The following is a 20,669-nucleotide window of genomic DNA, read 5'->3' as shown; positions in this document are numbered from 1 at the left end:
TCAGCACACCAGCTCACCTATGACTCTGCTTGGATGCTGTTGAACTATTCTATACATCACAATACAAACTGTAATATTGGAGTAAGTCTGCCATACGTGTTCCAGACTGGAAAGTGATTTTGAATGAAAAATATTGATGCAGGAAGTCCTGCCCCACAAGTTTAGTTTAGTTTATTCATTTATTTTTAAAAGTAATTGCCCCAGAGTTCACTAGCAGCTAATTTGCATCTGTTGTCCCAGGAAAGGTACACAAAAAGAGAGCAACTGCAGAGAAATACTACATAGAAAAACATATGAAATCCAGGGTTCTCAGTCTGTGTTTTGGAGACTGTCATCAGTACACTGCAGTTTTAAGGTGGAAATGCACATTCATGGTGTTTACTGCCTTTATTTCCCTCATGATATGTATTCTAGCATCTAAAAACGCCATATGAACATGTTAACAAGGTAAACAAATAAATTACCAGAGGGGCTCTTTAAAAATGCAGTTTTGTAAAGCTGTTTATAATGGAGTCTAAATTTATACAGAATTGCTTTTGCTGCCACGGTTAGTCTCTAGCTGTCTTCTTGCTTTACACCATCGGTCACTCTAATGTGACTCAACCCTCTTGGATTGAGGCCAAATGCATCCTTTGGTTAGGAAATCCACTGTGATTGATGTTGTAACTGTGCAGTGAGGCTCCCGGTCCACTGACTCAGCACTAAGCTGCCTCCTCTCCTGGAGCTGTGGTTAGCTGGCCCGAGTCTTGCTTCCTTTTAGTGGCTATTTGCGGAAGCTAAACAAAACTTCTTTTTTAGCTCCCATTGCTGGGTGGCACAGATAAACGTCAGCACTGGCAGAGGAAGTTTACAGCAGAGAAACTTTTCAACGGAAGCAGCCTCTGTACAGTTCATATGCTACCAGGAATATGTATTAAAAAGGAACACTGATTTGCTCATTTTAATAGCATTAGTAGTAAAAAAAGAAGGTAGCTGCACCAGTGGAGTGGTTCAAACGAGTGGGGCAGTAAACGGTGATATAAGTTCTGCTTGAAAATTATGAAATTACATTTTTAATGCCCATCAGAGCAGGCGTATGTCCTTGTAGACATCAATAAAATTGTAATTATCAGCACTCCTGCTGTGCCTTAAGACATCGATTTTTAATGAGGGTAAACAGTTGCGTCAATGGAGTGTTTGGGGCAAATCAGCTGTAATTAGCAGCACTTGTTATTGCTCTGTGCACCCGTGTGAAATAGCTGCAGTTTATAGTATGCCTGTGTGCATTTCATTAATAATGTCGTTGCTTTTCTGCTCAGATCATCCAGAGACAGTTGGAGCAGGTGGAGGAGAAGCAGAGGCAGCTGGAGGAGAGGGGTGTAGCTGTGGAGAAGGCTCTGAGAGGAGAAGCAGGTAACAACTTGTCACCCATGCATCCATATGTATATATATTTATATTTAGATCAATCTGGCCATCCCATGTGGCGTGGTGTAGTTGTTCTATTACTGCAAATTGGACATAACATCCACATTCAGCCAGCTAATGGGTGTAATGAGTTTCATAACTCTGCTATTATTAATATTTTACAAGTGATTTAATGTGCGTACGGCAGTTAAATCTTGTTTTTTTTGTGTCAGCTACTCACCGGCGCCGGCTCTGTGAGACCACAATTTATCTTTATATGATATGAGTTCAGCCTTTAAGAGAGCTCCTAAGGGAATAGTGGTAATTTCCATGATTAGTATTATGTAACTCAGAAAACCTGTCCCTTTGTGGTCATTTAGACTGTGCTGAAATCACCGTCTGCCTTTATGGTCCATTCAGTTATGCCGAAGCATATTTCAGCGCGCAGATTGGTGTGCAGAAAAACAGAATTGTTCCTCCAAAGTAATAAACAGTTATTGTTTCTGACAGGGGACTATCACAGACAATGTATTTGTGAGATAAAGAGTAACTTATATGTTAGTTATGAACACGAATAGCGCTCAGTAGTGATTGCAAATTATTTACATGTTGTGGGTTTCTATGAGAATAATGTGCTTTACTTCTCATTTAATTTTAACTGAGGAAAATAATCACCTTTATCGTGCAAAATCATGCACAGAGATGCATTGAACATTTCTTTCAATTTGCCCATTTCTTCACCAAACAAGTTTTTATCCAATCCAATGTTTGAGCATGTTTTAACTTGTTTACTACTCTACTCTCTTGAAGGATTGTATAAAGGTACTTATACATTACCCAAACAGCACAAAAGAAGATCAGGTATTAGATTCACTGTAGTTTTTCTCTTTATTTTGTTAAATTAATGACATGTGACACTGTTATGTAGGCTCCATCTGTGGTGACACACTGCACCAGTTCTCCATCTCCGAACATGTTGATCTCTGTTCGTTTCATAACATGTCCGCCCATTGTCAGTTCAAGCTGCATGCAAATCCTGGAGAATGTGTGTCCCGACATAGATTTGTGTGTGCTCATTCTGGATGTGTTATTGTCTCCTTCACCGCCTCTCAATGAGGAGAGCTTCTGTACTCTGATCACTACTCGGATCACGTAATATTTTCTAGAGTGTAAAAAGAAAATCAAATTGAAATTGGGTTTTGCTGCCTGACAACGTCTTTATTAGAATGCTTTCTGCAAATATTTGCTGTGGTTGAGTGACTTGATACAGATATTTGTTGAGATCGTATCTATTAAACATCTTATCTTCTTCGTTATTGTGGTGTTGAAAATGCAGAACAGCGATCCGGAGCTGTTTTATCTCGGCACACATTGATTGGATCGTGCAAAAAGTGGAGTTAGTTTGTGCTTTGAATTAACTTTGTCAAGTTAAATGCACATTAAAACGAAAAGAAGACAACATTTAACAGTTTCCTCGACACGTCCGAGGCTTTGTGTGAAGCTAAGCGGACTGACCCAGTGAACAGCAACACAGCAAATCTATGTTGCAGTCTCTTATTATTTTGGGGAAATGCACTGTAGCATTGCACAAGCTGACTGCATTATGCACTGTGGTGAGTACCGACGGACTCTCTTTGTTCTGAGTGTCGCTGCAGTGTGCGTCTGTGTGCGTCCGTGTGCGTCTGTGTGTGTGTGTGTTTGCAAGAACCGTGCATGACCTGATGACTTGCTGTTGTTGGAGAATTCAGTTTGTGTGTGTTTGTGTGCCCAGTTTGGGGCCGTGTGAAATAACTCCTATCTCTAATATATCCCTGTCATTGTAGACTATTGGGGAGATTCTAATTACAGTGAAATCCTGGACTTGCATCTGGGCGGTATGTATTTCAAATCTGTCGCTTTAAAAACTAACCTAATGGCTAACCCAATCTGTCCTTCCTCTCCTTCTTACTACTTGAGCTTTGTACCCCTCATATCTACCTTGATAGGCTGGCTGTGCTGGCTGGCTTTTAGCCTTTGCAATGCTTTCTGCTCCTTTACCTCCCTCCCCACCTCCCCCATCCCTCCCTCACCTCCGTCACTGGGTTTTTGTAGTTCAGACACTCTTTACATCAAACGAGCTCAGACACTTGGCCTCATGCTGTCCTCTTAAGAGCGTCTTTGATCTCTACAAACTTATGAATGATGAATGAATGAATGAATGAATTAACGAGTAACTTTTATTTGCCACTCAGACTCTGTACCTTACGAGATGCAGTAGACGTGCACACAACAAAGGGAGAAAACAGAGCAGCAATATACGTTCTTTGTTTCAAATAAACGCTGTAAATAAGCTGAGGATTTCATCAATGGCAATTTTAGCACAGCTAAATGAGAGAATAATGCACTGGAATTGTTGGCAAATTCATATGACATTAACTCCTCTGCATATTCATTAATACATCGTTTGTAAGATATAATTGACTAAGTTTATTCAACAAAAGGACAACAAGTGCCAGCAGATTGATTAGATGGGAGAGAAAAAGCACTTTGGATTCTGGTTTACAGTTAATGGCCAACAATATAATGTATTCTGTCCAATGAAAAGACCAAAACCACGAATTATAATGAGTTATTGTCTATTTAAAACTAAACATAGCTTTTTCTTGTCTTCCATGGAGCTCCATTGTCGTCCAGAATCTAAAAAAACTGCATCCGTGAGCCACACTGTTGCATGTGATAGCTCGAAACTATCCCACATTTGCCATCTTGCTGTAAAGTAATGCAAACAAAAGTTAAAAGTAGTCCCCAACAAATACACTTATTACTCCACCTTCTTTGGGATTTTTAAAAATAACTTTTTCAACATTTTTTTCCTATCTTAGATAGCATCACAAACATTTGGCCACAGACAAGATTAAGAAAATTATAAAGATGGCTTAACAGATTGTTAATATTGATCTTTTCAAAGGTAGCGTTTGACTTTATTAACCATTAAAAAAAGAAACCGAAGCCTGATCTTTCAAAGAAATGATTACAAGGAACACAAATCTGTGTAGAAATGAAATATTCATATAGAAGTACATCATTTACATGACGCAGCACCTAACATTTGCAGAACCGTCTTGACATCCAGTCTGACATTTTCAACTCGTTCCATGTCTTGTCATGGTATGAATCTGAAGCTAGAATACATCTAAATCGTACGTTTACAAAACTCAGATTCCCCCTACACACACACAGATGCTGTGAAAGTATTATCTAACCTGCCTTGAACTGCCTCCTACTAAAACGCCGGCCTGGCTTCTTAGCTCCCCTCCTGTGCTGCTGGAGTATTATTGTCCCGACAACGACTCCCTTGACTTTCCTCATACCTGCTCAGTTGCATAACTCCTCCAGTGTGTGTGCATATGCGTGTTGTATGTGCTAATAGGCGGTGTCGCAGCCATTATTAACCTTAGCTGCTGTGTGTCGGTCAGCAGTAAACGTGTCCACCGGGTCTGGGCGAGAAGTCCCTCGGTATCTGTTGTAGCCTTGTTTGAATATGAGAGAGATGCATCTTTTCCTCCTCGTGTCTGCTGTGGATTCAGTAGGATGTTGCCAGAAAGCATCATAGATCTGAGTAGCAGGAGGAAGAACTAAAGATGCATTTCCTCATATTTGGGCGTTTTCTGTGCTTCTGTGTGTTTTTTGTCCTTCTGAGTGTTGTCATGAAGATGAGTTTTTCACCCTAATTAGTGGACCAGAGGTTTGAAGGGTGCATGATGTTCCCTCATCTCAAACCCAACGTGTTTTATGCTGCTGAACTGACTCATTTCAGTGTGTTATGTGTGAATGCAGTTGCTGCTGGATTCTGTGTGTCTCCTGGACGTGCCACGGAAGAGGATTCTCTCACACTTAGTCCTCTTTGTCGTACTTACAGTGTTGAGTTTGTTTTGGTGATGAAGAACTGAGGCTGTAATGCGTGTGGTTTTCTTTATTGGCGTGGTTGTACCATTCATGTCGTGCAAAAACAGCTGCCAAAAACTAAAGCCAGGGTATTTTTCCCCTGCAGATTCTGCTACTTTAAATATTTTTTCAGTAGAATTTTAAGCCACTGCTGATTAATGTACAATTGAGGGTTTATGGAGCATTAAGTGCAAATGATGCATTTCATAACCATATTTGCATGATTTGGGGAAGCCACAAAAAATTTTATTAGGACTCCAATCTGTTCAAAACAGACAATTTCCCCCCTTTGTCTGTGATAGTCCCTTGTAGTAATTATCCAGCATTTTCCTCTTCCCATTTTCTTCTCTCTCCAGCTTGAAAACCTTTCTTCTATTTATGTCGAGCCTTTACATGTGTGTTTCTATGATCTCAATACTGAAGCTCCTTTCCCCGTTATTTACTCTGCACATATTTTACAGTCTTCATGTAGGGGGAGGTTTATTAAGGTGCAATCTGCGATCTTACTTTTTTCTTTTGGAGAAAATCTTTTTAGTGAATGCAAATTAGAAAAAAAATCTTAATTTGCACTTCAAAAGTAGCTACACTTCAAAAGTCATCACACTGGCAACAAATTAAGGCGGGTGGTCTAAACATTTTCAAGTAGTATTTACGAGGAGAGGCTCTTTAAAGGAGAAGCAATTATCTGTGTATGCGAGTGAGATGGATCTCCCGGTGATCAGTAATGGCTTTAATAATGCAATTAAATCATTTAATGTACTGTGCTAAACATTGGCCATATATGTGAGTTGTTGCCGTTTGGTAATTGACATAGGGGGCTGCTGCCTAATTGAAAGATTATATGAAGAACTGCAGATGCAAGATCAAACAGGAGGATTATTTTCCCCTTTCTGTGCTCTGGGTTTGTTGTTTCCTTTTCCCTGATTTTCACCCCCTTTTTCATTTCTCACACCACACAACTGATCTCTCCCACCTCCCCTCTCTAGGTGATTTGTCTTCTCCCTATCACAGTGCTCCTGTCCTTTGTTGATTTTTTTAGTTTTTTTGTTCTCCTTGATATTTTCCTCCTCACCTCGCCCCTTGTCCTCCCACACACTCTTTGTCCTCTACTCTTTTTGTCTCTGTGATGTCTCTTCCCCTTCTCCTCCTCCTGTATTACTTCCTTCCTTTTCTTTTTCTTTCTCGCCCACCGATGCACCCGCCTGCATCACTCCCTCTCACTCTTTCCCCCTCCTCCTCGCTCTGTCTTGTGGAAGTTGAGCCGTTTGTGGAGATGCCACGCCGAAGACCGCTCTCCTTCTGCCCCTGCTGTTCCCCTGAAGGTAACATAACCTCGCCGCATCTGCTGACGGTTGTGGCAGGTTACCTTGGCAACCGTAAGGATCTCCAGAACCGGGCTGCCCCCTTTGCGCCTCTTCCCATTCTCCTCACACACCCTGACCTCGCCGTTTTGTCTGACATTAGGCTCGCTCAGTAGATTTTCTCCAGACTCTTCCCAAAACCCACTAAAGTATCATCATGAGGAAACTGATTTAAAACCTTTAGAATACTCATTTTTATTGGAAATGTTTTGGCTTTGAATTCTAAATCTTCGCCTAACCACTTAAAGAGTAACACAGCTGCTGTTAAACCTTAATTTATGAGCATCCTCGCCCCTTACTGGGTGAATATTTGGGTTCTGAAATGTTTTTAATTACAAAATCATGTAGTTAACTACTTTGAAGGCCATAGTAATACACTATTTAAACCATTCTTCACACTTTAGCTCGTGTGTATTTGGTTTTGAAAAGGCTAAAAAATGACAGCACTTTTCAAGCAGTTTCAGTGCTATAATACAGCCGGTAATAATGCAGGTTATTTCAACATGCGGGGAAATCTAAAGTCTGACGTGTCTACTAGATGCAGTGGCTGTTCTACATATGTTAGAGTTCATACTGATGCATGTACCGTAGTGCTGCAGTTATGATGGAAACTAAAAGTTGCATTTTATACTACTTTTAAGTTACTACCTCCAGTCATAAATACGAAACACCTCGATCGTAGATCGTCTTTAATCAACAGCATGTACTTTATTTTAGCCATTTAGGCCGAGATTTATCTTTTTGTGCATTGCAGTATCCATTTTGCAATAATTCTGCCTCTTGAACAAATGTTAAAAGTGTCAAGTAGTCATTAAATGATAATAAAACTATGCGATGAACCCCTGAAACACAGCTAGCTCGTAGGCAAGTTTGTATTTAAAAGAGTGAGAAACTTGCATGGTGTGATGATTTGTTGTAAATAATAAGTCTTAAAATTGAATGGATCACCTGGTTTGTTTCTGTCTTAACACCTGTCCATGGAAGGTGTGCCTGAGCTTCCAATCCGTGTGAAGAAACGTCGTCGTTTTTGTGTGCGGCTTTGTTCTTTCTTTGCCCCCCATTTCCTCTGTGTTTGGCGCCTTGGGCTGAGGGTTGGTGGTGGTGGATCAGGCTGAAGTAGTTGAAAGGAAAAAAGCAGAACACCCATTGTGGGATAAGTTTTTGGAAACTCAGCCTTGGTTTTGCGATGCTTCCTTTGTCTCTACATGTTGTGTTCCTCCCGTGTGAGCAGCTCTTCTCCAGCTTTGCCTCTTTCTGTCTCTTGTCTGTCAATTAGCAAAAGCCAGTCCCCGAGACCACAACCATGCAATTTATGTGTGTACGATGTTTTTCCTTTTCGTTTTGCAAGAGCCTCCTCTTCCCCAGCTAAGTATGTCACGCTGCATTGAGGTTTGCCTTCTGGTGTTCCATTGAAACCGCTTGGCTCCACCTGCTGCAGTCAGATAAATGAAAGGGTGCCTCGCCCAGCGCAGGCCTTTCTAAAGCATGCCACATAGACCGGTCTTCTCTGCATAATGAAGATGGGACTGCAGGAGAAGGGAGCAGCTGTTCTACCCTCTTAGCAGCACTGCATGATGCCGACACCACCGAACATGTTTTACCCCGAGGCAGACTTAATAGAGGAGTGTGAACTTCGCTATTGGTCTCAGCCATAAGTCATCCCATGAACATTTGACTTGTAATTGAATGTGTAATGACAGGAGAATAATTCATGCACCCTCAAACCACTGAGCATGAATGGGGTCTAAAGGGATTTATTTTCTGCTGGTGGGTCAATATGTGGGCAGGGGAGGATGAAGAGTTTCCATAGGTTTTGAATTTACTTCTCTGTAGTGTGTTCGCTACTGTTTGGTGTGTTTGTGTTTTTCATTATTACCCACTCTGGAAAAAAAAAGGAAAAACACTAATAGGAGGAGGTAGCTGCTCCCAGAGAGTAGCTACGTCTGACAAAAAGGCCAAACTGGGTAACACAAACTCTCAGCTTTGCAGCTACAGGTATTGTATGTGGGTTGTGTGTGTGTGTGTGTGTGTGTGTGTGTGTGTGTGTGTGTGTGTGTGTGTGTGTGTGTGTGTGTGTGTGTTTTGTACGTGTGCACTTGCTAAAAGTCGGAACCCGTAGTGCCACGTCACCCTCTGCGTGCCATCTCTAAAAGTATGGCACGGCTGACCACGTCGGTGTCGAGTCCATTCTTCCACCTCACCATCCCTCAGCAAGGACATCCTGGCTTGGCTGTCATTGCATCGCCCGTGTCGGTCCTCGTCTGTGTGATGATGTCAGCGTCGTCTCCCAACCATCTGGCGTCTCACTGCAGCTCTGTGCTTCCTCGTCTCCTCCAGGTATGGGCAAGAAGGATGATCCCAAACTAATGCAAGAGTGGTTCAAGCTGGTGCAGGAGAAGAACGCGCTGGTTCGCTACGAGTCGGAACTCATGATATTGTAAGTACAACCCGCTGGGATGGATGAGGTGATCGATTAACTGATCAGTCAGTTCCATGTAGTTTAACTGCAGGTCACTGGTTGCTATGCCAACTATTCTATGCAGCTACTTGGATTTTATTGTATTAGATTTTATCTACAGTGGTCCCTTACCATATCACGGTTCACTGTATTGCAGGATTTCTTTTTTTTAATGATTGATGGCATTATAGCTTTGTTATACTGCACAAAAGACATTTTGAGTTCACTCTACTTCAAGCCGTCGCTGTTCTGTTTCCATAGAGGTTCAGGACTTTATATTGCAGTGACAAATGAGCCTGCAGTGAATAAAAGTGACGGGAGAAATAATCCTCCAGAAACTGTTCAGTGTTAAAGCTCTAACTAAAAACAATGTGTAAGAGCAGCAGCAGCTATTCCAAAGCTAGACTCTGTTTATAGTTTTTTGGTAGCTTTATAATTGTCTGCCTTCTTGGCATTTTCTCCCTTGAAAAATAGATTTAAATCTCATGGGACTTCCTAGTTGAATTTAAAAAATTAGCTTCCACATTTACAGTTTATTTATTTTTAGCGTGTTGTTTTAGCATCATCTCAAAGTGCAGCTGAGTCTGATGGGAATGCAGCGGTTAATTTTAGAGTCTTGATCAAGTGGAACATGTGAGTTGTGGATGGTGCTGTTGGGACACATCCGGGGTTCACAGGTACGATGGTTATTGCTTACTTTATGCCACAGCTGTCTGCAGTGGTTCTTGAGATATTCCACTCCCAACTAAACTGCAATTAACTGACTGATAAACAATCTTGTCATTGCTAGAGCCCTGTCCCTGCCTCTGATAAACTGCCTAATGATATAATAATATTTCATCGTTTAGTTTTTATGCCAAGGCCATTATACTCTAATACAGACTTTACAGATGATGAAAGAGTACAGAATTATTACCTTCTTATTTTATGCTTATTATTAATAATACATTATGAGTTTAATGTTGATTGCTCTTTATGAAGTCGTAATTGTTCTTCAGCGTAGTGTGATACGTGATCACATTCGCAATCCATTTAGAGAAACAACTTTATTACGTTCTGACAAGTCATTAAATTATCCAATGTTATTTCAGTTACTAAAAGCTTCTGGATGAACAATTCATTCTTTTTTTGGTGGGGATGTTTATTAAATTCTGCATAGATAAATGAAGAAACTGTGGAAAAATATTGATGTTGACAGCTATAGTTCATTAGGGAAGCAAACTTAGCTTGTTGTGCTTGTTTCTCTCCGTCCCCAAGTGCCAGAGAGCTGGAGCTGGAGGACCGACAGAGCCGACTGCAGCAGGAGCTCAGGGAGAGGATGGCTGTGGAAGGTGAATGCAGGAATACTAATTAGCCAACAGCCCACTCACTTTATCTCAGAATGTTTCTAACTGTGTACCGTATTTCTCCTTTCTTTCTCCCAGATCACCTGAAAACCGAGAAGGAGCTGGCTCAGGAGAAGCAGATCCTGAATGAGATGCTGGAGGTGGTGGAGCAGCGCGACGCCCTGGTCGCCCTCCTGGATGAGCAGCGGCTCCGGGAGAAGGAGGAGGACAAAGACCTGGAAGCCGTCATGCTCTCCAAAGGATTCAACCTCAACTGGGCCTAGCAGGAGAGAAGTAATTGTCCGTCAAGTTTTCGGTGTTCGACTTGTCAGACGGTCATCTCTGCATATGATTAGTCTGCTGATCGGGCGGTTGGTCTGTCACACCTACAGCAGTGAATGTGTAAAGATTTCCCCCAACAACACAACACTACACACTATGGCTGCCTCTGACATTGAAGCAGTCTGTGGCGTTTACATATCTTCAGGCCAAAGGCAGTCCGAGTTAATCACTTTGCAGTTTGTGCTTGCTCTCTCTCTCTGTGGGTGGAGAGACGAGTATATTCACAACTTTATTCACAGCCTTGAAGTGGATGCTCTCATGCAGGAGGAGGAGGAGGAGGAGGGTGGCAGCGATGGTGGGGGGCCTTCGGGAGAATGTTTAAAGACTCTCGGTTATTTAAAGGGAAGAATGCAGTTCGGTCCTGCTGATGTAAAGGAAATTGTTAAAAAAAAAATAAATAAAAAATCGATGTGTTTTTGTGTATAGTTGTGTAGAAGATGTCACATTTTCAGCAGATGAGGTTCGCCTGTCTCCCGCTAAGGACTGCGACAGAGGTGTGTTTAAAGGCTGAGCGATGTCTCCAGGCTCAGTCCTTTCAGTCTGGGACGGACTTCCTCTGAAGCTGCCTTTCTTTTCTTTGACAAACTGACTTCAGCATCCTAATGAACCACAAACATGCCATGAAAGGCTCCCTTTTTTCTCTTTTTCCCCCCAACAGAGTGTTTGGTGAGTCAACACTAAGAATCCATTAAATATGGCCATGTTTTTTTTATGTATTTATTATCTTTGTTTGCTTTAACAGATAAACTTTTTATTTTTTTTTTATTTTTTTGCATTCACAGGAGAGTGCCCAGAATCTCATTATGTTGTGCATAAACTCCCGTGCACTCGTAAGCCATTGCATGTTGGGATTGAAGGCTGCAGAAGAACTTTGTCTTTGGTATTTAGGACGTAGCGTTACAGAATATTTCACGTGACTTGATAATGACGGGCCTTTCCGTGAGATGCCGTTCACTGTATATCACACTGACGTTTACAGATACTTGTTCGATTTGGGTTTTTAACGGTTCCGGCTCCGGTAAACAGTACCGACATCATACAGCTGTTGAAAAGGATCCTTGTGGGAAAAAAAACTGTATTAACAATGTGATTTTATTAATGAATCTGATGTCACTGTCGTAAATGGGAGATCAGCGTAGCTCATGTCACATTTTGTGCCACAGGACTGTCTCTGATTGTGAATATGCTGCAATATGAAAGGAGTACACCACAACACTACACAACACGGCAATGTACGGCAGTGTTATTTACTTCACCCTCGAACAAGATGCCTTTTTTCATTTTCATTCTCGATACTTAAGTTATATATTAGTTGTTTTTTGAGGTAGTCGCATCCATGCGTCCCACTGGAAGTCAAGATTTGTACTTTTTCAAAAATTTATTGAACGCTTTTCTATAGCAGATCCCCCCACAAACAGCATTAAAGAGATCATTTAACATGCGCCCCTAAAGAAATGCAAAGTACATATTGAGCAACTCGGATCAAACTTCATGGTTTATCTGGTGGGCGGTCAAATGTAATAGCCTTTTTTTCTTGGCTCTTAGCTTATAAAACTGTTCAAAACAAATCCAAGTGGCCACTGTTTTACAACACAGAAACACTAGAGGCTATATTTATGACTTGGTATGAGCTGTGAATAAAAACAGAAAAAGTTACATCATTTTAAGGATTATTGTTTTAGATGGTGTGTGCTAAGTTTGACATGATTGTATTGATATTTATTAACATGTGTGCAAATTGTATTATATGTAAAGAAAATGAATCCTAATTTTTAAAAAGAACTGTTCTGTCGACACATGACTTGTAATGTAAATGCTTCATGTAGCTAAAAATACATAGGGGTGTTGGATGTATGCTGAAAACAGCAATAAAACAATGCAGTTGTTCTTTTACATGTTTGTCTCGTTAAAATCTGGGTTCTTAATTGTGTGGGTGTTGCTTCTGAGGAGGTTTTAGAGCAGGGGTGTCAAACTCATTTTAGTTAAGGTTCCACATTCAGCTCAATTTGATCTCCAGTGACCAGTAAAATCACAGCATAAAAACCTACCAAAAGTGCTTAGTACCAAAAAAGTGCTCCTGAAAATGTTCACATTTAAGGAATTATCTTTTTACAAAACATTATGATCAACCTGAAGTTTCTTAAGAATAATAAATTAAATTTCAACAATATTATGCTCCAGTTTATCATTTCCACATTACAACTTCCAGATCAGAGTGTCTACAAAAGAACATAACATTTAGTCACACTTATCTGGAGCTAAACAATGTAGTATATTACTTTATGATCAAAACAACAACAGTAAGATAAAGAACAACAAAAACAAGACAAAATATTAGAAAAACGAGACAGAATGGCAAAAATTTGCAGATGACAAAAAATTTGTTTAAAAAAAGTTAGAAAACAAAAAATTTACAAAAACAAGACAAAAAATTACACAAATGAGCCAAAAGAAACAAAAGACAAAAAAGAACGCAACTGAGACAAAAAAACACAAAAGGGCAAAAACAATACACAAAACAACGAATAAAATGAAACACAAAATGACAAAAATAAGACAAAAAAACAAGCGAGACAAAAAAAACGAGAAACAACAAAAACATGAGACAAACAAAAAGTCAGACAAAAAAAGAAAGTGCCAAAAAATGGACAAAAAGAAGACAAAAAATTGCAAAAATGGCACAAAAAAGAAACATTATAAAAAAAACACACAAATGAGACAAAAGGACAAAAATGACACACAAAATGGATAAAGTGAAACAGAAAATGACAAAAATAAAAAATACAAGCGAGACAAAAATGAAACAAAATGACAAAAACGTGAAACAACAAAAACATGAGACAAACAAAAAAAGTCAGACAAAAAAAGACAAAAAAAAATATTACGCAAATGAGAGAACAACAAAAATGAGACACAAAAAGACAAAAAATGAGACAGTCGACACGAAACAAAAAAAGGAGACAAAAAATTTGCTAAAAAAGAAAGCGACAAAATATGGACAAAAACAACACAAAAATTATGCAAATGATACAAACAAGACAAAAAAACGACAAAAAAAGACAACACAAGCGAGACAAAAAACACAAAGGACAAAAATGACACAAAATGAATAAAATGAAACACAAAATGACAAAAATAAGTCAAAAAACACAAGCAAGACAAAATGAAACAAAATGACAAAAACATGAGAAGAATGACAAAAGTCAGACAAAAAAACCAACAAAAAAGACACAAATTGACTAAAGAACAATGAACAATTTAGTATTTTACTTTTTGATCAAAACCACTTGCCATGGTCTAGAAATTATTTTAAATGTAGAATTTTACAAATTTACAATCTGCAGTTAATGTCTTCTCTGTAATTTTTCCACTTTTAGGGCTGGATTGGACCCTCTGGAGGGCCGCTTTTGGCCCACGGACCGCGTGTTTGACATCCCTGTTCTAGATGGGAAGAGTTAACGTTGGCTAGTTGCTCCTTTTTCCCCTGTATAGCCCACTGGAGATCTAACAATACCTTTGTCTCCAGTGTTATTGTCATTCCTGCCTCCATAAAAAGGCTGAAATCAGTTCATTTATGCAGAGAATATGATCTAATGCAGACATGAACTGGAACACACATGCATACAGTCAGGCTACATGGAGCTAGGAGTGTAGCAGCATACATACGAAATGGTCAGTGGTCTGCACTCAGTTTTTCTGCCTTAGTGCTGCTCAAAGCGCTTTACAGTGTTTCCTGCTCATACACATCAATATCTGCCACAGGGAGCACCTTGGGATGGATTGTCCTGCCCAAGGGCTCTTCAGCACACCAATAGTTCAGCAATTTGAATGTTGCGTTTTCATCAAGCTGGGGAATTCACAAGAGACAGAATAAAGAAAGAATGGGTAAAATATAAACAGTCAAGGCAGAGAAAACAGACTTCTAGTCCCTGTTAGAGATGAGCCTTGAAAATGTACAATACTGCATTACTCATAAGGCAGTTAGTATGAACTTTGTTGGAGCATCCCTGCCTGCTGAATACCCATGTCTTTCATCAACAATTCAATTCTTCAAGCTCAAACCAAGATAAATATAATAATAATAATCTCTATTTATAGATTACTTTTCAAAATCCATGTCGCAGTGCTTCACAAAGCAGCAAAATACTGAAATCATCAGGATTTAAAAGACCAAAACTCACAAACACAATATGGTGTTTTTAAAAAAAAGTATTTATGAAAGAATGAAAAGACAAAACTCAGATGTGATCATGAATGAATCTTTGATAAAAGTATGATTTCCTCCAGAGCCTCGGGTCCTCGATTGCAAACCCTCTTTAGTTTTCAGTCAGGCCACTTGAAAGGACAAGAAAACTTCAATCTAGTATCTGAAAGTGCATACTGGTGCATACCAAAGACTACTAAAAGGTCAGAAATACATCTGGGAGAAAGGTAATGGGGGGCTATATCCGTAATCAGTGAAATCTATCATAAAACACACATTTGGAGCAAGCGTAAAGAGACTAAAAGAAGATTTCATGTGATGAAATAGTTGAATCTTATGTAATAATGAATGTTTTTGATTGTCCAGAGCCAACTAGTACTACTGATTTACAGACTCAGTAGTCTTTCTCAGGACCAATAAACTAACTGATATGTGGAATAGCCCTTTAACCCTAAAAAAACCCGCAATGGGTTGCCAGTTAACAAATTAAAATGATCAAATAGAACTCAGTTAATAGCACGGATTATTTTATTTATTTATTTTTTAAAAATCTCATTACAGGTCTAAACCACAGGATGTTGCCATGTGTACGTAATTTCCCAAAGTATGCAACACAAACACTGTATATTATAAACGCTTTGCTCGTGCTCTTATTTTGAAAGCAAAGCCGCAATAAAACTTCCAGTTCCTGTTGCCTGTTGTTTTTTTTTTTTTTTTATCTTGATAAACTTTTCTCCACTTTCAAAGTTGACAGAGGCTTCAGTTGGACTTTAAAAATGCTTGCAGCGAGTTACAGGGACTGTCAGGTAAATATGGTTAAATATGGAACACAGAAATAAACACTTTGGCGAAGAATGTCATGTTTGTTGTTGGGCAAAATTGAGTCGACGTCGGGATTGATAAACGTTGTTTGTATTAACGGAACAGTAGCGAGTGGGATTTAACGGAGAATTTACAGGAAAATATAGTTTCAGTGACAGTAAAGTAGAAAATCTTGCATAACATTGTGCTATATTAGATGAACATCTTCTACTTTGACCTGTAGCTTTGCGTTGGTAAGCTTTTAGCAGCATTAAAACCCGTTTATTGAGTGTCCTGCTGTAAAAATACAACTTTACCCTCAGATATTGAGGGTAGGAAACGTGTACTAGCTAAACTGAAAGTGCTCTGTGTCAATACGTGTGTCACAATCCTAGTATTTGTGTTCCTTACAGGCTTGGAGAGCAGAGGGTCTTCCTCTGTCCACCAGCAGTAATGAAGCTTGCAAACTGTATGATGCTATACTCACACAGGTAAACCAACACACACCTGTCCTGTCCGCACTGAGATTATCTGCAAACCTCGTTATATACCGTACCTCAAAGTACTAAAAAGTATTCACCCTCCTTGGAATTTCCCCTCCTTTTCTTCCTTTCCAACAATGAATCACGGTCAATATAATTTTTTTTTTTTTTTTTTTTTGTTGACAAAATGTTTTCGTCAGATTTCTGCACAGTAGTGTCAGATAAAATTATAAAATGAAAGATAAGTGATTGCATAAGTATTCACCCCCGACAGGTTAGTTTATAGCAGATGCACCTTTGGGCTCAGTAAAGATATTGAGCCCTGTGTGGATAGACAATAACCGTAAGGGGAAAATTTAAAAAGATTGTTTTGAACATTTTCAACATTAAAAAAGTTACTTTATACAAAAAATTCAATATAAAATGCATCTTAAAAGAGTATTTCCTATTTCAGTGACAGACATACTGCATAAATATTGACCAAACTGTCAAAAATGAACACTGTTTAAGGAGGATTAAACAGTATTTACAACCCCATCTTCATTCAAAATCTGGACCAGATCCAGCACCCAACCTTTGTTCTAAACCTGCACTGTTTCATGTCTGTGGATTATGAATCATAGTTAAAGATAATAAATAAATAGTGGCACCCCAGGTTATAAAGAAACATTTCAGCCGTGACGCTCATTTGATCAGATTATCTGCAGACTGCTGCATATATGAATGAAAACTACTCCTAACAACTCAGCTTTGTTTGCCCCCCCCAAAAAAAACAAACAAAAACAAAACAAAAAAAAAGCAAAAACTGACAGATACTGGTGTCTTTATACTGCAGTCATTTGAGACACATTCATAGAGCTCAGATGATCCACTTCACCAGTCGTGTGGCTTTTAGCCGTTTACTGCATCTTTAAAGGACCTGCACCTTGAATACTTGTTCAGTCACTTATTTTATGTTTTGGTCAAAATAGCCAAATTATATTGACCATGATTTAATGCTGAAAAGCAATAAAAACAGAAGCCTTCCAAGAGGAGTGAATACTTCTTATAGGCACTGCATGCATAAAGTTTGCATGCTGAGATTATCTGCAGACTGCTGCATATATGAATGAAAACTACTCCTAACAACTCAGTTTTGTTTGGCTCCCAGTATGTGAAATGGAGGAATGATGAAACCTTGGGAGGATTTGAAGGATGCATTTCTGCTATCCAGGCAGCTGACCCTAACTTTGGTAAATAAATATGGCATCATTTATTTAATTCAATCTTTAACTTAGCCAAGTAAGTTTTGAAGAGGTATGGAAACTTTCAAAGTGGAAGTGGCTAGAAGGTAGCAGAACAGAAGTTTAAAACAGTGTATACACGGCGTAAACAGCAAATCACAGTTAAAAAAGAAGGATAGAAAATGAGAGAAGAATTACAGTGGTAATTGTATCTACTGCATGATTAAAGATGACTGCATGGCCCTCTATACTTTAAATAAACGTGGAAGAGGTCAGTTCCTCCTTTCAGATGTTTTCAATGTTTAGTTGTTGTTCATGCAAATGAGTTAACCCTTTTTATGCAGGTTCAACACTTTATGATGCTCCAGAGAGCTTACAAGCTGCTTTTTCATTTAGTTGCTGATGATGATCTTAATATGTGGTTACATAAGGAAGCCAGTTTGAAGTTTTTAAGTTTAATGTTGCTTACACTGTGAATATGAATTCTCAACAACAGGTTCTCCATGTCTGGCTTCAGTTCAAAGCTAAAACCTTTACAAGTGCATGTGATTTGTCACGGTAGCTGTTTTACTGCAGAGGGAAAGTCCAGAAAGAAAAGGCCAGTGTTGTTTGTTTTGCCTTCAGTTATGGGTCATGTGATAAGCACCGGGTTGGAGCTGGTGGCAACAACAAGCAGCACCCGGCTGGATGAGCGTCTGGCCGGCGCTGTGAAGCAAACAGTGGAGCTCGCCAACAGCCAGGACATCTCTCCGAGAGAAAGGCTTCATGTCAAAGCCATGGAGCTGTTCTCACACGGGTAAGATCCAGAGCCAAGCTGCCACAGCAAGGAAAGGCAAAACAGAAGGATGAATAGGAATGGACATATAAGACGACCACAAACCCTCTCAGAAGTTATCGTGGGAGATTCCAGGACACATTTGAAGGAAAAGTAGAGATAACCCCGGTAGTTCCTTATAAGAAACAGCATTTTTACATCACAATCACCAGCTCTGGAAATAAGACATGAAACTAGCAGACGTATGAAACTATAGGATTCAATCAAATTAATTTGTCATCATTTAAAACATTTTAAATCTTCATGTAAAAATAAAATCTGTATTAGGTTGAAATACAATATATTCAGCGTAATTTAAAGATAATAATGCACATCAAATAGATAGATATTAATGAACTGAAAAGGAATTAGCCCAGACACTCTTTGGACTGTGGAAGTCCAAATATATGTGGAATCTTTTCTTGTAGAAAAAAGCCTCTGAGTCACTTTGTCTGTATCCGAGGGCTGAGTACAAACACCAGGTTTATTTTTTTCAGCACAAACGGAATGGACAGCTAGCAGACCATGTGGAGATATTCACTGATTTTAACAAAAACGTTTCCACCTTTAGTATGAAAAACCAAATTTTCTTAATTGTAAGTGGCTGTAAATTGAATTATAAAGAACTGAATAGAAAACATGCTTACAAATGAAAATTTTCACCATAACACAAAGATAAAGTTTACCAACTGTGAAGCCATCAAATTCAAATTAAAAGCAAAAATCTGACCAGTTGTGACTGCAGTACAATTAATTTTAAAGACTTCCTGAGAAAAACACACTTTGGCAGTGCAAGCAGGCGTATTTTATAAAGAAACAAACCCCTGCCAACAGAATATTATAAAATGTTCATTAACATAATCAATTTCTATTATAATTCCATAAAAGCTTCTACTTATAGTTTTGTTACTATGAAATATTTTTTAAATGTTTCAAGTAAGAGTATTAAAGACTAAACTTGTCCTAAGAGAGACATTTCCACAAATTTAATCTTGCGTGTCACAGTTCTATAATTCAATAATTGTTAGGTCCCATTAGAAAAGAGGTAAGTTTCACTTTGCTAAAGGAAATGGGTCGCCTGTGAAAGAATTCCGTCTTTTTATGTAGCACAAAACTGCAAGAATGTTTTTATTTATCAGATGATGTTCAGTTCCTCAGTTCCTCTTTGTGAGTCTACATGTGATGCTGCCTCGTGCTTCACATCAACAGCGATCATCTGTGACATGTCGTACCAGAGTCTCCTGTAGATTACACTCTCTATCTAGCTGGTAATATTTGGATTTCATTTTCTGTGTCTTATTTCCCCACGGTATAGTCGGATATACTGTAATATCAAGGAACCATTTGGTTTCTTAATATTGTCTTGGAAGTTAATTATATAATTTCCTGATGAAACATATTTACATCTGGGATTCTCTTGCATTCTGTTGTCCTTCGCTGCTACCCAGGACTGCGCTTGTTTTTGACGGTGACTCATGTTTCTTGTAGGAATTTTCCAAAAGCCTGCGATGTATGGGAAGATATTCTTGTGGATCATCCCACTGATTTGTTGGCCCTCAAGTTTTCCCATGATGCCTATTTCTATATGGGAGCCCAAACCCCGATGAGGGACTCTGTTGCCAGGGTGCTCCCCTACTGGAAACCACATATGCCTTTGTCCAGGTACAGAAAACAGCATACAAACTGATCAGTCATTCAGTAAAATAATTCAACAACTTGCACACAACACTAAAGCAAATATTGACCACACTGAGCTACAAATGGATGCATTAGGCTGTAACACGTCCTATATTTAACGCATAAACTAGATGCCATCATGACAAGCTATTACAATGCATCACTGTGCAATACTGAGGATTTTTATATTTAATGGTGTGTGGCTGCTTTTCATCATCCTAGCAGTAGAAGGTCTTTGCTTTCTGTATTTTGTAATGAGAGCTTGTGTGTGTGTGTGTGTGTGTGTGCGTGCGTGCGTGCGTGCGCGTGTGTGTGTGTCCTCAGCTGTCTGAAAGGACTATATTCTTTTGGTCTCCTAGAGACTCGCTTCTATGACCAGGCAGAAAAAGTGGCCATGGAGGTGAGATTTTCTTCTCCATTAAAGTCTGTTGTACACGCTGTTGCCATTATTGTTGCTGGGTGTTCCAGGCTGTCTCTGCCTGTGCTGATTGTGTCATTTCAATTCGGCAAGTAATTTGCTGTCAAAGACCAACAATAATAAGCAGCTGATCCAGACCTCGGTGCCCTGACTCATCTGTGCTGAATGCCTAATGCATACAAAGCAGCTGTGACATGAGGGTCACTTGAAAACAGATTGAGGAACATCACAGATGAAATGGAAGATAGTAGCTGAA

General features: G+C 39.3%; 2 protein-coding genes across 43 annotated transcripts in view; both read left to right on the top strand.

Annotated features, from left to right (window-relative positions):
• mical3a (microtubule associated monooxygenase, calponin and LIM domain containing 3a) overlaps positions 1 to 12,687 on the top strand; it is a 93,280-nt gene extending 80,593 nt beyond the window's left edge. For 24 of the 37 annotated variants that reach the window (XM_055008879.1, XM_055008904.1, XM_055008911.1 and 21 more), the window contains 7 exons: positions 1,299 to 1,392; positions 2,195 to 2,245; positions 3,208 to 3,258; positions 6,565 to 6,630; positions 9,007 to 9,106; positions 10,385 to 10,458; positions 10,552 to 12,687. In XM_055008879.1, coding sequence (XP_054864854.1) covers positions 1,299 to 1,392; positions 2,195 to 2,245; positions 3,208 to 3,258; positions 6,565 to 6,630; positions 9,007 to 9,106; positions 10,385 to 10,458; positions 10,552 to 10,736 — 621 coding nt within the window. In that variant the 3' untranslated portion in view covers positions 10,737 to 12,687. The remainder of the gene's footprint in view (positions 1 to 1,298; positions 1,393 to 2,194; positions 2,246 to 3,207; positions 3,259 to 6,564; positions 6,631 to 9,006; positions 9,107 to 10,384; positions 10,459 to 10,551) is intronic. The other 13 variants (XM_055008908.1, XM_055008900.1, XM_035953392.2 and 10 more) reach the window with 6 other exon arrangements.
• A 148-nt stretch (positions 12,688 to 12,835) lies between these two features.
• Positions 12,836 to 20,669, top strand: part of ttc38 (tetratricopeptide repeat domain 38) — a 23,532-nt gene continuing 15,698 nt past the window's right edge. For 3 of the 6 annotated variants that reach the window (XR_008601105.1, XR_008601106.1, XM_055008926.1), the window contains exons 1-6: positions 12,836 to 15,804; positions 16,213 to 16,290; positions 17,432 to 17,513; positions 18,129 to 18,300; positions 19,807 to 19,980; positions 20,320 to 20,395. Coding sequence is in view for 4 of the 6 variants with exons in the window: in XM_055008926.1 (XP_054864901.1) it covers positions 15,775 to 15,804; positions 16,213 to 16,290; positions 17,432 to 17,513; positions 18,129 to 18,300; positions 19,807 to 19,980; positions 20,320 to 20,395 (612 nt within the window). In the remaining 2 variants the exon portion in view is untranslated. The remainder of the gene's footprint in view (positions 15,805 to 16,212; positions 16,291 to 17,431; positions 17,514 to 18,128; positions 18,301 to 19,806; positions 19,981 to 20,319; positions 20,396 to 20,669) is intronic. The other 3 variants (XM_023281336.3, XM_055008924.1, XM_055008925.1) reach the window with 2 other exon arrangements.

This window comes from Amphiprion ocellaris, chromosome 3 (assembly GCF_022539595.1).
Source record: "Amphiprion ocellaris isolate individual 3 ecotype Okinawa chromosome 3, ASM2253959v1, whole genome shotgun sequence".
Classification (NCBI taxonomy): Eukaryota; Metazoa; Chordata; class Actinopteri; family Pomacentridae; genus Amphiprion; species Amphiprion ocellaris.
Note: the sequence above shows the minus strand (reverse complement) of the source record. Positions and strands in the feature narration are given on the sequence as shown.